This window comes from Gadus chalcogrammus, chromosome 14 (assembly GCF_026213295.1).
Source record: "Gadus chalcogrammus isolate NIFS_2021 chromosome 14, NIFS_Gcha_1.0, whole genome shotgun sequence".
Taxonomy (NCBI): Eukaryota; Metazoa; Chordata; class Actinopteri; order Gadiformes; family Gadidae; genus Gadus; species Gadus chalcogrammus.
The window spans coordinates 26,309,080-26,325,111 of NC_079425.1; the positions used below are offsets into that span (position 1 = coordinate 26,309,080).

Consider the following 16,032-nt stretch of genomic DNA (forward strand, 5'->3'; position numbering starts at 1 on the left):
TTACGCTCAACACAACACTGGTGTGATTTATTCAGACTTGCACCAGTTGTTTAAAGGGTCGATGTTGCAGACACTTACACTAGGGCCGCGGCCCTAGTGAGTGAGGGAGTGACTACTCATCCCCAGAGCCTATCAGACCTCTGTCAGCATGACCTCTCTGTCTTGAGGAGTTTCCGAGTTTTGTAACGTCCTGTTTTGTGCATCTTAAGTAGAAAGTGAGGTATTTAATACTCATCTAACAGACACCAATTAAAAATGGGTTGTGGTCAGATATAACCATTACATTGGTTTATAATGAAACGGTCAACGTTATGAGCTTGGCAGGTGCAGATCTATTAACCACCACACGAAGGCAGCATAAACACGGTGGTTGGGAGGAGTCGCCGAATTTCAGAAGTGACAGATGAGTAGCCTGTAGCTCCCCCCTGTGGCCAAACGGATCAGCCCGGATTCAGCTGTAATACACCCAGACATCCTAGCATCTCATCGTATGCTTTTACAGGACATTATGTGATGCATTCGTACAAATGAAGTCCATAACATACCTTTAATGTCTAAAATATGAGTCAGGTTGTATATAATATGCATATCCATACATTGAATTATTCCTCAATAAAAACATTACAGACCCATACAGGCATGTGCTGGCAGGAGTTTAATCTAAACTGGAGCAGTAAAACATGTCAAACGCTGGCAGTGCTTTAGAAAAAACAAACAGAACAAAAAACGCTGAAATCAAACTACTACAAATGTCCAAATTATATTCGCCCTCGTACAACACAACAATGACATATTTTAAAAACACTCGGCGAATCAACACTCTGCGAGAAAAAACACTGCCAAATCTGACAGTATGGCATTTAGACACAGCCGTCCATCAAGGACAACACAGCCGGTTCACATCGTATAAATACTATGAAAGTAAGAAACAGAAGAGATACGAGGAGAGAATGCCCAGTCTATTGGTTTGGATTTAAGTACTTAGTAAAGATAAACGTGGCTCACCTAATTTACACTTTTTAAAAATAAACAAGGGGATAAATGTGTATGCTGTCGCTCTCTGGTCCCGTAGAAGAGTGTGTTAAAGATCCCGTCCAGAGGTCTCCAGCAACACAGAACCAGAGATGTTCAGAACAGCGTTTGCTCTACCTTCCAGACAGCTCGTCATCGAGTGCCATTGGGTAGAGCGGTTAGGATCCACGTTCAGAGGTTGGCCGTAGATGGAGCCTGACGGAGTGTGTGAACCATTGGCCACCAGGCGACAGGTCTGAGGAGCGTGTGAAGACGTCGTGGAGCTTTGGCTTTAAGTCTTTAAAAGAAACGGTCCCTAGGCTGCAGGCTCAGAGCATCAACATCCACATCCAAGACGTCAGGTTAGGAGCGGAAAGAAACGAATACCTGACAACCAGCTTCACCAAATCAGTTCCTCTGGCTCAGCAACAGGACACCACTGTGAGGACGTCTGTGAACGTGGGATATTTACACCTGCTGTGGTTCTGCTTCTCCTCTGGCTGGAATAGGAAACAAGAGAATGAACGACGCAGACAGACATCAACGTACAAACACGTAGATCACCTGACCCAGCCTGGGGGGACCAGGAACTCCCCTCAACGCAACCCTCCAACACTCGGCCCGCTGAATACCTGCACTGAAGTGTAACGTATGAATATATGAATGTATGAATGAATGAATGGATGCCATTTCATCCTTTCCACCAGAGCCTCTAAGAAAGGCCCAGAGTGTTGGCCCCAGTGGGATTGAACCTCTCACTCTGGCTCATTGGGCTAGACGAGTGTTCATCAGGATTCATGCTTACATCATTCATAATTCATCGGGGGAAATGAGATCCCTGTTCCCCGATATACTTGATCACTTGGCCACTCTATACTGACCTGTTTGTAAGCTGCAATACTGAATAAACTACAGTTCAGTGTAAAGCATTCTTCATCACTTTACCCTTCCGATCATATGTCATATGTTGACTCTCCCTCTGTCTCTTACCGGAGCTCCTCCTTCAGCCTCTTCTGCTTGTCCTCCAGTCGCTGGTTCTTCACCTGCAGCGGGTTGTTGGGTACGAACCAGGCGGCGATGAACTTACACACCACCAGCACGTGCTGTTGGGCGAAAAGAAGTGAGTGAACCAACAGGAAGTGAATTAACCAACAGGAAGTGAGTGAACCAACAGACTTGTGTGGACCCCAGAGGTTCTTTAACGACAGTTCACTTGCCCACTGAACTGATGCCAGACTGTGCCTCCACACAACAGCTACCGGGTCCAAAGTAGGACAAATGACTCGATGGTGACAGAGTTGGTTAATGCATGGTTAATATTAATGCTCAGTACGTATATGGACTCACCTCGAAGAGGATGATGAAGGCAAAGCGCACAGCCAGTATGAGCCAGAACTGGGAGGTCAGAGTGTAGTCTTCATGGTGCCTGTAGTCCCTATAGCTGCACACACACACACACACACACACACACACACACACACACACACACACACACACACACACACACACACACACACACACACACACACACACACACACACACACACACACACACACACACACACAACCGCAGTGAAGTGTGCGTTACCATTATAGCTCCAGGCACTCAGACCAGTGGCTTTACACAGAGCAGACCAGTGGGTCCACAGAGCAGACCAGTGTGTCTACACAGAGCAGACCGGTATGCCCACACAGAGCAGACCAGTGGAGCCACTGGTCTGCTCTCTGTGGAGCAGACCAGTGGCTCCAGAGAGAGCAGACCATTGGCTCCACAGAGAGCACCACTCCACTGTGGGAGACAGACCTGCACTGCGTGACGTTGAGGCCGTCGGTCATCAGCTGGGCGGTGATGAAGTCCTTCCGGACCAGCGTCTCGTTGAGGTTGGCCGTGGACAGCGTGTTCCTGATGTAGCCCTTCATGCAGCTGGGCCGGGAGAACCAGTGAACAGAACCAGTTAGCAGAGCCAGTGGACAGGACCAGTGAACAGAACCAGTGAAGGGAACCAGTTAGCAGCACCATTTAACAGAACCAGTGAACAGAACCAGTTAAACCAGTGGGACCCACCTGGGGTCCCCTGATTGCCGACGGGGTCGCCGGAGATTGCTGAAATGATCTTTGGATATTAGATGTTTCTTTTTTATAAAAAGGTCTCTTGGACGGCCTATATAGTCGCAGAAATCACTTAATGCGCAGTCAGGCGATGAGATTACGTCTACCAGGACACTGATATTACTGGTAGCAGATCTTTGGGAAAAAATTATTAGTGAGGAGGTTGGTACCCGAATTCGTAGCTACATGGTAACTAGCACAACGTACTGTGTGTTGATACTGTTGTTAGCTCAGGGCCCGTAGCAATATCTCGATTCTAACTAGCACAACGTACTGTTGGCACAGTTGTTGGCTAAGGCCCCTTAGCAGTAGCTAGATGCTAACTAGCACAATGTACTTTGTGTTGGCACTGTTGCTAGCTAAGGCCCCTTAGCAGTAGCTAAATGCTAACTAGCACAACATACTTTGTGTTGGCACTGTTGTTAGCTAAGGCCCTGTCACGTTAAAATTGTACCGGGGGCGAAAATTGTACCGACCTACGTCATTGTTTGTTTACATCCTGACAACCTGCCCGGCAACAGACGACGCGATGCAGAAAACATGTTTCCAAACGACGAAATAACATAATACAGATAGCGGATCGCTATCTGTATTATGATAGATAGCGATAACACTTGTTTTTACTTTATATTTGTATTGTATTTAATTGTTTAATCGAAACAATAAAAAAATGTGCCCGCGAAACGGGCGATCGCGTCAAATGACGTAGGAGGGTTCTTGAAACATAATACAGATAACGGATCGCTAGATAACACTTGTTTTTACTTTATATTTGTATTGTATTGAATTTTTTAATCGAATTTAGCTAGTAAACTGAGTGTTTTAAGCAGGTTTCATAGTCTAGAATGTTCAAGAACCTTCCTACGTGATTTGATGCGTCATTTGACGCGATCGCCCGTTTTGCGGGCACATTTTTTTATTGTTTCGATTAAACAATTAAATACAATACAAATATAAAGTAAAAACAAGTGTTATCGCTATCTATCATAATACAGATAGCGATCCGCTATCTGTATTATGTTATTTCGTCGTTTGGAAACATGTTTTCTGCATCGCGTTGTCTGTTGCCGGGCAGGTTGTCAGGATGTAAACAAACGATGATGTAGGCCGGTACAATTTTCGCCCCCGGTACAATTTTAACGTGACAGCCCCGTAGCAGTAGCTAGATGCTAACTGGCACAGCATACTTTGTGTTGGCAATGTTGTTAGCTAAGGCGCTGTAGCAGTAGCTAGATGCTAACTAGCACAACGTACTTTGTGTAGACCCCGCTGACAGCACAGGGCCCGTAGTAGTAGCGGTACAGCAGGCGGGGGATGAAGTCGGAGGAGATCCCGATGACCAGGCCGTTGGCGATCACCGCCAGCACCCCAATGGCCTCCAGCACGTTGGTCCAGATACCTGCAGGGAAACCACACACACACACACACATGAAGTAAAGGCTCTCACACACACACACACACACACACACACACACACACACACACACACACACACACACACACACACACACACACACACACACACACACACACACACACACACACACACACACACACACACACACACACACACACACAGTCACCCAGTCAACAAGTCTCACAGTCAGATAGTCACCCCGTCACACTGTCTCTCAGTCACAGGCACACAGTCACATCATCATACAGTCACCCACTCACCAAGTCACCCAGTCACCCAGTCACCCAGTCACTCAGTCACTCAGTCACTAAGGCACTCAGTCACTCAGGTACTCAGTCACTCAGTCACAGACTCTTGGAGCAGGGCCTCACCGATGTCGTTGGTTTTCTTGGGGACCAGCCGGCGCTCGAGGCTGATCATCTTGATGGCGTCCAGACGGATTTCAAAGATGTTGTTGAGGAGAGCGAGGAGGGGAGCGAGGGGGAAGGCCGCCACAAAGATGGTGGTGAAGCTAAACTGGACCACTGGCGGAGGGAGACGCCAACAGAGTCTATGTGTTAGAGTATTTGAGAGGAGAGGAGGGCAGTAATAGAGGACAGAGTACAGCAGTAATAGAGAGGAGAGGACAGCAGTAATAGAGAGGACAGAGTACAGCAGTAATAGAGAGGAGAGGACAGCAGTAATAGAGAGGAGAGGACAGCAGTAATAGAGAGGACACAGGACAGCAGTAATAGAGAGGAGAGGACAGCAGTAATAGAGGACAGCAGTAATAGAGAGGACAGAGGACAGCAGTAATAGAGAGGAGAGGACAGCAGTAATAGAGAGGAGAGGACAGCAGTAATAGAGAGGAGAGGACAGCAGTAATAGAGAGGAGAGGACAGCAGTAATAGAGAGGAGAGGACAGCAGTAATAGAGAGGAGAGGACAGCAGTAATAGAGAGGAGAGGACAGCAGTAATAAAGAGGAGAGGACAGCAGTAAATAGAGAGGAGAGGACAGCAGTAATAGAGAGGAGAGGACAGCAGTAATAGAGAGGAGAGGACAGTGAGTCAGGAGGCCACACCCATCTCCAGGAACTCGTTGAAGAGGCTGAAGGCGTTTGTGTCGGCCAGGTGGTAGTTAAGCAGCCAGTTCCGTAACTTGCAGACGTCACACGGCTCCACGCAGCCGCTCTCGTCGCGACACGTCTTCCTGTAGCAGTGCCCGCACTTCCTCTCCATCCTCTTCGCCTTCCTCCTCAGGAAGAACTGCTTACACCAGCTGAGGGCCAGAAGACACCGGCTCAGTCCCCCTTCACCTCATCCCTGGCCCCTGACCCTTGACCCCTGACCCTTAACCCCTCACCCCTGACCTCTCAACCCTGACCCCTAACCCAGGGTAGCCAGACCTACCCTGACCAGAGATCACAAACTGAGATCTAAGGTCGGTAGGTAGTATTTTACAGTGTGTGTGGGGAAGCTGGGTGTGGTGAACCACTCACGGCACAATGAATTCAAAGACGTTGTTGAGTGTCTGCTTGAGCACCATGACGACGGCCATCTGGATGAAGAGGTCCGTCAGACACCCACTGGGGTGGCACTGGAGGGGTGGGTTAGAGACAACGGAGCGTCAGACACCCACCGGGGTGGCACTGGAGGACAAGGGAGCGTCTCAAAAGTGTACTCCCGTACTGACACATAACATGGGTATAAAACTGTTTCTTGTGGACAGTAAATCAAATCAATACATGTGACACTACAATTAGGACTATGGAAATATTGTTCTGCTCCTCATCTATCTATAAATGTATTTAATAACAAAAGAGTCTCTTCAGGTGTGACTCTAAAGGCGTTGTTCACCTCCTCCAGCCTCCAGCGCCCGGCCACACGGACGTAGCTCCCCGGGTACCCGTTGATCCTGAGGAGGAACGGGTAGGTGAGACAAGTGTTGCTGCACACACACACACACACACACACACACGCACGCACGCACGCACGCACGCACGCACGCACGCACGCACGCACGCACGCACGCACGCACGCACGCACGCACGCACGCACGCACTCACGCACGCACGCACGCACGCACGCACGCACGCACGCACGCACGCGCACACACACGCACGCACGCACGCACACACGCACACACGCACACACGCGCACACACGCACACACGCACGCACACACACACACACACACACACACACACACGCACACACGCACACACGCACACACGCACACACACACACACACACACACACACACACACACACACACACACACACACACACACACACAGTACCTGCCCATGAAGAAGGCCACGTAGAACAGGGAGGAGAACAGCGTGAAGAACTGGAAGGTGAACATCTTCACGGTGAAGCTCCTCTCCGTGGCCGTAGACGAGCGTGTTTTCTCTGCGGAAAGATCGGAATATACGGACTGAACGCTTTCTGATTCTCTCCTGTATTAACATCCGCACCGCAGTAGAATTGCACTTCTTCAAAAGAAGAAGTTTTGTCCTAATAATTAGTTCATATCATATAATCATCAGCCATTCATCCTTTCATATTTTCCATTACAAAATAATACCTACATTCCTGATTTATTGGTATGGATTATACATCTGTTCTTCTCATGTGTCTTACCTAGGTCACACAGCTTGAGGGCCACCCATCGGTTGACCTGTTCAGAGAGGGGTCAAAGGCTCAAAGGGTCAAAGGCTCAAATGGACAATCTCCAGGCCACTGTTAGGAGGTCAGGTCAGATAGGGCAGGTAGGCCCTTTAGCATCTCTGTAGGACTACAACAGGAGTCTTCCACAACACAGAGTGTGGGTCTGCTCCTTTCACCATGCTAATGACGCCCCCAACAGACGGCCTAACAGCAACATGATTGGCCAAGACAAATGTGAAGCAGAAGAAAGTGACCCGTCCTGTTGGGCCAGATCTGACCCCATCTGCCCATCGTGTCTGGATCGGACCATGAAGTCTGACCTGTGGGGTCCGACCACAACAGCTCTGGGGTCTATGAAGGGAGCTGAGCAGGGAGCAGGGTCTTACTGGGTCGAGGTCTGGATGGAGGGGTCCTGAGGGGGGTCTTACCCGGGTCATGAGGGGGTCTTACCCGGGTCATCAGGGGGTCTTACCCGGGTAATGAGGGGGTCTTACCCGGGTCATGAGAGGGTCTTACCCGGGTCATGAGGGGGTCTTACCCAGGTCATGAGAGGGTCTTACCCGGGTCATGAGGGGGTCTTACCCGGGTCATGAGGGGGTCTTACCCGGGTCATAAGGGGGTCATACCAGGGTAATGAGGGGGTCTTACCCGGGTCAAGAGAGGGTCTTACCCGGGTCATGAGGGGGTCTTACCCGGGTCATGAGAAGGTCTTACCCGGTTATTATCTGGATGGGGGGATACTGAGGGGGTCTTACCCGGGTCATGATGGGGGGGTCCTGAGAGGCTCTTATCCGGGTCATGATGGGGGGGTCCTGAGGGGGTCTTATCCGGGTCATGATGGGGGGGTTCTGAGGGGCTCTTACCCGGGTCATGATCTGGATGGTGAGGTAGTGCAGTACGGCCCCCAGCAGCACGGCCACCGTGTTGGCGTGGTCCCGGATGAACTCCCAGCTGCCCTCCGACAGCAGCGGGGCCGCCACCACGCGGAAGACCACGATGGCATGGGCGATCCCGATGATCACCACCAGCTGGACGCACACACACACACACACACACACACACACACACACACACACACACACACACACACACACACACACACACACACACACACACACACACACACACACACACACACACACACACACACACACACACAACCAAACGCACGTAGAAACACACACACACACAGACACAGACACACGTACACACAGACACATAGTGAGTGAGTGAGTGAGTGAGTGAGTGAGTGAGTGAGTGAGTGAGTGAGTGAGTGAGTGAGTGAGTGAGTGAGTGAGTGAGTGAGTGAGTGAGTGAGTGAGTGAGTGAGTGAGTGAGTGAGCGAGTGAGCGAGCGAGCGCGTGCCTCACCATCAGGGTCACGAGGATCAACACCAGCATGCTGCGGAGGTAGGAGTGCCTGAAGTGTTTGGGTTTACAGTCCTGGTCGTTGACGATGTCCATGATCAGCTCCTCCTGGGGAACAGGTCAGCCCCAGGTCAGAGGTCAGAGGTGAGGGCCAGTTCTGTCCTCACTACACCAGCTCAGAGTTTAAACGCCTTCATCCGTCTCTATGCCGGCAGCCCAGACTCAATCCGGCGTAAGAAAAGGTGTCCTTTAGGTGTCCATGGGTAATCTTAAACAACATAGCGTGGACACAGCCACAGTGTGGTAGGTGCGAGTGTGGGGGTCAGATAGGTCAGATAGGTTTAGGATAGGAAGCCAGTGGGAGTGTTCAGACCGCTTACCTCCTCCTCACACCAGTCGTAGACCTTCCACTTGGACACGTGTTTGGCCCGCTGCCTCTTCCACAGCTCCAGGAACAGGGTGGCTGATGGGAACAAGACGCTCAAATAGACGGACTACAAGATGGAGGACATCAAAGCGCCACACTGGGCAGCTTATGTGAAAACACAGAAATTACGATTTAATTTTGAGTACAATCGGCCGTGAAATCGGCCCGATTGTAATCTAAGTGTAGAGTGTTATTAATAACGTGGTCATTCTCACCCCATATGGCCATGGACATGGCGAAGGCCACCGTGGCCTCATTGTCAAAAAGATGGCTGACCTGGTATACCGAGGGGCAAACGTGGGCTTTGTCAATATCCTGGTTTTACTGAGCTGCATATTATACCTCAACTATTGTGATGCGATGTAGAAAAAAAGAGAAAGAAAGAAAGAAAGAGACAGGGCAACAAAACGTATCCCAATCTAATGTTTTTTTTCTCTCGTTTAATTTTTTTCTCTCGTTGTTAATTAGGGCGTATTAATCGACTCAGAGTCATCAGGGACGTCGTTAGACTTATTTTGCGGGGTTTAAGCCCCCCCCCCGAAGATGTTCAGAAGCCCCCCCTAGAAATTAGCATAATTATTGTCAAGGAAATTGTAACATGCCTGCGCTTAACTTAATAAGCCAGACTATGAGTTGAAATAACTACTTATACAATTAGAAGTTGTCTTTAATTTGGATTAAAATTGTTTCAGAGAGCGCAATGACATTTTTCTAACCTATTTTCCTTGAACTCACCCCAATATGTAGACTTAAATCAAACCAACTCTTACCTTTGTTTAGCTTATTTATATTTTTTAAAATATAAATAATAATGGGACTTTTGGTCATGAGGGCTGGGTGATGACCGAAAGGACGAGATCGCGGGTACAAGCGGCCGAGATGAGTTTTCTCAGAAAGGTGGCTGGCGGCTCCCTTAGGGATAGGGTGAGAAGCTCAGCCATCCGTGAGGAACTCGGATTAGAGCCACTGCTCCTTTACTTAGAAAGGAGTCAGCTGAGGTGGTTCGGGCATCTGGTAAGGATGCCCACTGGGCGCCTTCCTTGGGAGGTGTTTCAGGCACGTCCAGTGGGGAGGAGACCTCGGGGAAGACCCAGGACTAGGTGGAGAGATTATATCTCAACACTGGCCTGGGAACGCCTCGGGATCCCCCCGTCTGAGCTGGTCAATGTGGCCCGGGAAAGGGAAGTCTGGGGCCCCCTGCTTGAGCTGCTCCCCCCGCGACCCGACCCCGGATAAGCGGATGACGATGAGGATGAGGATATTTTTTAAAAGGAGGACATCCTGAAGACTCAGAAGAGGGAAGCAGGAAGCGTTAAGGCAAGTAAAGAAAAGAGAGTGAGCCAGAAAACAGGCCCTGATAGATGCTCTGCTATACTCTATACTGTAATAAATGATGAATTAAAGAACCGCTTAAACGATGTGATGAAAAAATGTCACGTGCGCATGCATTTCGGAAACTGCTAGGGGCTAAGCCCCCCCAGCTTCTAAATCCTGGTGACGTCCCTGAGAGTCATCCTCTCATTGATTTATGCGCTACATGAAGCACACACGGTTCTGCTGTGTTGAGGTTGTTGGGACACGCTGGGCTCACCTTGGCGTACGCACACGTGTCCGACAGGTTCCAAACCGGGCACCTCTTGTCACAGCGCGGGCACATAATGATGTCAGACTCACACACCTCCTTACTGAAAGAAACCAGCAGAGGGAGCATTGAAAGGAGGAGACAGAAACAGCCTCACACCCATCAGCGTGTTCCCGCTGAGGAGCGGATCTCAACAGAACGGCCCGGAAGAGCGGGCGGCAGAGAACCGCTCTCCCAAGAGCGGTTCATCACATCGTTAAGAACACTAAACTCATGCATGTTTTCTGAGCCGTGATTTCGGCGGATTACGTTTGGAAGGAGGCGTACGAACGGTCTGTCGGTCTGTGACCACCTACATGAGCGGGTTGCTGTTGAAGAAGGCCAGGCCGTACAGGAACACCAGCATCCCCAGCACGGCGGCCGGGACCAGCAGCTTGGTGTACCAGTCCAGCCACAGGTAGTACAGCGCCACCTTCTCCCCGAAGTACGCCCTGTTCAGAACACAAGCACAGCGCTGTCACCGGGGGACGCGGCCACACGCCGGGGTCCTCAGGACCAGGGAGACAACGAGAGGGGAGGGAAGACACGGGAGGGGGGGGGGCAGGGAAGAGGGGAGGGGGGGACAGAAGTGAGGGGAGGGAAGACACGGGAGGGGGGGGACAGAAGTGAGGGGAGGGAAGACACGGGAGGGGGGGGGACAGGGGAGAGGGGAGGGGGGGACAGGGGAGAGGGGAGGGGGGGACAGAAGTGAGGGGAGGGAAGACACGGGAGGGGGGGGACAGGGGAGAGGGGACAGAAGTTAGGGGAGGGGGGGACAGAAGTGAGGGGAGGGGGAGACAGAGGAGATAAGGGGAGGGACAGGCGAGGGGGAGGGGGGAGAGGGAAGGGGGGCACATATGAGACAGGGAAGGGGGGGAGACAGGGGGGGGGGGGACATAGGGGAGGGGAGGGGCTGAGAGGGGGGAGGGGGGAGAGTAGCGAGGACTGACTTGACTTCGTTGAACGGCTGGCGGATGAACAGGCTGGACCACCGGGCCCAGTTGGTCCTCAGTTCCTTCTGGGCCCTTTTCTGTGGAACACCACGGGACACATGGGGGGGGGCATTTTAATTCCAAAGCAGTGTTTGCACGTCAATATGCAAACGACGCACAGGCTTTTACACATCTGCCAAATTTTGCTGAGTCAGGTCAATCCAAGGATGCCCTCACCTCGTGGAGACAGAAGAACGTCTCAAACACATGCTGCTTCAGCAGCTCATGAAGGTCCTCTGAGAGAGAGAGAGAGAGAGAGAGAGAGAGAGAGAGAGAGAGAGAGAGAGAGAGAGAGAGAGAGAGAGAGAGAGAGAGAGAGAGAGAGAGAGAGAGAGAGAGAGAGAGAGAGAGAGAGAGAGAGAGAGAGAGAGAGAGAGAGAGAGAGAGAGAGAGAGACATGGTCTGTCTGTTTCCTTGTCTTGTTTTAGTGTGTTACCTGTTTTACTTTGCTATCGGTCTTGTTTCTCCCCATGTCAGTTTTCCCTCCTGTGTGATTACTGCTCCCTCCCCTAATGTGTTTCAGCTTTTACTCGTTACGTGCCCTGTGTTTGGTATTTAAACCCTTGTCTTTCCTTTGTTCCTTGTCGGATCATTTTAGTTTGTGGTGAGTTGTGTCCTGTGTGTTACCTGTGTTCCTTGCCTTTTGCTTTAATAAATTATCCTTTTATTGAACTGTCTATTGGGTCCTACCTGTCTGCCTGCCAGCCGCTAAGAAAGAGAAAGAGAAAGAGAAAGAGAAAGAGAGAAAGAGAGAGAGAGAGAGAGAGAGAGAGAGAGAGAGAGAGAGAGAGAGAGAGAGAGAGAGAGAGAGAGAGAGAGAGAGAGAGAGAGAGAGAGAGAGAGAGAGAGAGAGAGAGAGAGAGAGAGAGACCCTATGACAAAACTATGCACAGTGGGGCCTAGGTATCGCCTCCTAGTGGTTGAAAGAAGTTTTTTTTAATTATGACATGCGGTCGATGTGATCAGCTCACCACAGCTAAAGGCTTTTTCAGCACCCTACATATTTCATCCTCCTTTAGAATAAGGCAATCCAGAGCTTTTAGAGAAAACGTTTTCTTACCTCCATTATCGAGATATGTGTGATGCAGGATGTGGTGAACAATCCGGATCCTAAGGACATAATGGACATGGAGGAAGAGGGGAATAAAGTGGCCGGTCAGCACATTATTTGCTACGGGAGGGAGAGCGACTGGAGGTCTTAAACCAAAGCAACACCATCCGTCTAACGAGAGAGAGTCGCATTAGCCTCAGAGAGCTCTTGACCTGCTGCTGGTGTCTTACGTGCGTGTAGGGGTGTGTGAGTGTGTATCAGGTACATGCGTGTCGCTGTGTGTATCCATGCGTGTATGGGTGTGTGTATGAGGTACATGCGTGTATGGATGTGTGTATGAGGTACATGTGTGTAGGGGTGTGTGTATAAGGTACATGCGTGTCGCTGTGTGTATACGTGCGTGTAGGCTTGTGTGTATCAGGTACATGCGTGTAGCTATGTGTATCCGTGTGTGTACAACTAACGTTTGTGTAGTGTAGCTGTGTGCATCAGCCGTGGGTCGTACCGGGTGGACTGCGGGACCACCGCCATGGGTTCTTCGATCCAGTTGCAGGCGTCAGAGACCTTGAGCAGGTACTTGTAGTCCTCAAACACCTCGTTGGGGGCCCGCAGGCCGTAGAACAACTTGTCATCATGGGGGATTTCCTGAAAGAACATGTTGACAATGTCGGATTACGTTCCCTTTATTGGGGCTGTAAAGATTAGTTGATTGATTGCTTATGTTGCCAGCACAGTGAACCGTTCACTGGGAGCTCACCAGCACTTTGATGTTCTTCTTCCTCAGCATCTCGATGAAGGCCTTCTGCTTCATGGTCCTCTGGGTCTCCTGGCCCCCCTCTGCCTCCTCGTCCTTATGGCCCACCAGCACGTAGTCATAGCTCTTCTGGGGGGCCTGGCATAGGGACACAAGCATTAAGGCACTGACTAACGAAAGAAGCACTAAAGGGCTGATTATGGTCCTACGTTCACGCAACGAAAGGGGATTACGGAGCCCTTACGTCCTTGTGGACCCTCCTTGCGTTTACCGCAAGGGCCTGACGTGCGTGGCGCGCCCCCCAAAAATGGTAACCTTCCGTTGAGGCCACGCAGCAGCATTGGCTGTGATTGGTCTGCTTGCTAAAACCCGACACAGAACCATAAAGGTTGAAGACTGCGTCGAAGCGACTGCGTGGTCATTGCGTTGTGCGAACGTGGAACCATAATCAGCCCTTAAGGCTCACTGAATCTAAGTACAAGCATTAAGGCTCCCTGACTCTATGGACACATTACGGCTCACTGACTCTAAGGAGGCAAGCATTAAGGCTCACTGACTAACGACACAAGCATTAAGGCCAACAGACTAAGTACACAAGCACTAAATCTCACTGACTATTTTATTATAAAGGTGGCTGGTACACTCATAAAACATGTTTGTTTGAGTCTGCCCTCTGGGCCATCATCATAACAAAAGCCAGAGGGAGTTGTTGATCAGGATTTAATTATGTGTACATCGCCACCTGAAATTCATGCTAAGCTATTGAGCACTGAGGCTAAATACTCAACCCACAGCCTACAAGGCAATATTCTGCTCAATGCAAACATGGGTTTGCAGTGACTACGACTTTGGCTAAGCTAAGAGGTTGATCTTACTTTTGTAATCTTATGATTGCAATCCAGGTTTTAATGGTTTCAGGTTTGACGAGGCGTGCTATTGAAGAGGCCATGTTTGGCAAACGACTGCAAACGTTAGATCTTATCACTCTGACATACAAATAAAGCCTCGCAGCAAAGGGTCAGGAATGCTGTCAGTACAACAACACACAACACTGACCCACACAGCACTGACCCATTACAGGTTCCTGGCCCGTCAGTCCTGCTTCCAGGGGTTAAGATCCCCTCTTTTTATGTCTGTGAGATTGGCCAATCACAGAGCGTATCTGGGTGAGCTGGTGAGCGCGGGTGGAGATAAAAGGAGTGTAGTACAATACCGCACAACTGTACACTTTCTGACAGTTGGCTTGTAAGATAAGATACGATAAACTTCTATTAATCCACTAAGTTGATTCAGGTGTTAAGCAGGTACATAGAGGGACCAATCCCAGATAACACAAATACAGTCCTATGAATGAATGAAATAAAGATCAAGTAAAACACAGAGCCGCTGATCAGGGATACCTGATCTCTGAAAAGACTGAGAGTCTGACAGGAGATGACAGTCTGTCAATATGTTAGTCTCAGTTTGTATCAATCTCTCTCTCTATATATATAAATAACATATTCTTGCTACTACTGGATGTTTGATACAGGATGATACATATTCATGAAAACAAAACACACTACACGTGGTCAGGTATCAAATGTGATTTAAGAGACTGCTAGTTGTGTTTGGATGTCCAGGAAAGTTCATCACTGTTATAACAGTGTTATTATTTGTGTAATAGACTGATTTCAGAATGCTCACCAACACGGGCAGAAGGGGAGATCTTTGAGGGAAATCCCTGTCAAACAGCTCGATGTCCTCCTACAACACAAAAAGACCGGATTAACAATCAACACTCCGTTCTTCAGTATCACTCACACACACACACACACACACACACACACACACACACACACACACACACACACACACACACACACACACACACACACACACACACACACACACACACACACACACACACACACACACACACACACACACACACACACACACACAGGTCCTGTCTTGTCCGGAACAGAAACCTGCAAGCTATCTTACTCATCCACTCAGTCGTTGGGTTTGTACATACATCTAGAAATAACAGTTCATAAATGTCGTCATGAGAGATAGAATACGTGGGTGGTTTCAAGGAGGCAAAGAACAGCGAGGTTTAAAAAGGGGGCCACACATAAAACAAAGCAGGGGCCCAGATCAGGGGCCTCTCTCTGTCTGAGTAACTCAGCAGTCTCCCGTGAATGTGACTGAGAAACGGCTCTCTATGCGGGGGGGGGGAATATAAACTAATTAACCCCCAACACTTTATAAATGGATGGCCTATAGCCTCAAGAGAATCCAAAATGAAAACTTTTAATGTGCTGAAAAAGTATGAGCAATCAACGCCAATCGGCTTTCACTATGGTTGTTTACCACAGCCTACATGACCTGTCGTCTTCTTACCTTGGCTTTTCTGCAGAACATGATGAGGGCAGATTACTCGTTACTACTGCGGAGAGAGAGTCCAGTCATATCCATTGGCGCACATTACTGTCGGTGTCCACTGTTCCGGAGAGACCGTCGTCCATCTGGGCCATACATCAGAACAACACCTCACAGATACTCACTTCCGCATTGTTAAGTAGTTGCAGGTAGCTTTCTGACTGTTGCTCCTCACCTGTAGGCCTACTCCTGTGTGACGTCACCCCAGGA

At 49.7% G+C, this 16,032-nt stretch overlaps 1 protein-coding gene across 2 annotated transcripts; it reads right to left on the reverse strand.

The window, feature by feature from the left end:
* Positions 1-270: 270 nt before the first annotated feature.
* Positions 271-16,017, reverse strand: ano9b (anoctamin 9b). Of its 2 annotated transcripts, XM_056607720.1 has the most exons (25): positions 15,784-16,017; positions 15,085-15,144; positions 13,402-13,536; positions 13,150-13,289; positions 12,654-12,703; positions 12,284-12,301; positions 11,771-11,829; positions 11,552-11,631; positions 10,919-11,053; positions 10,572-10,665; positions 9,196-9,256; positions 8,934-9,016; positions 8,557-8,661; positions 8,050-8,214; positions 7,160-7,196; positions 6,817-6,928; positions 6,375-6,432; positions 6,017-6,114; positions 5,600-5,796; positions 4,910-5,062; positions 4,376-4,520; positions 2,816-2,935; positions 2,359-2,452; positions 2,002-2,114; positions 271-1,511 (listed from the first exon to the last, which is right to left on the reverse strand). In XM_056607720.1, the coding sequence occupies exons 1-25, from the start codon at positions 15,802-15,804 to the stop codon at positions 1,412-1,414; spliced, it is 2,433 nt and encodes an 810-aa protein (XP_056463695.1). In that variant the 5' UTR covers positions 15,805-16,017; the 3' UTR covers positions 271-1,411. The 2 variants fall into 2 exon arrangements, with proteins under 2 accessions (XP_056463695.1, XP_056463696.1); XM_056607721.1 differs by lacking the exon at positions 12,284-12,301.
* Positions 16,018-16,032: the final 15 nt, after the last annotated feature.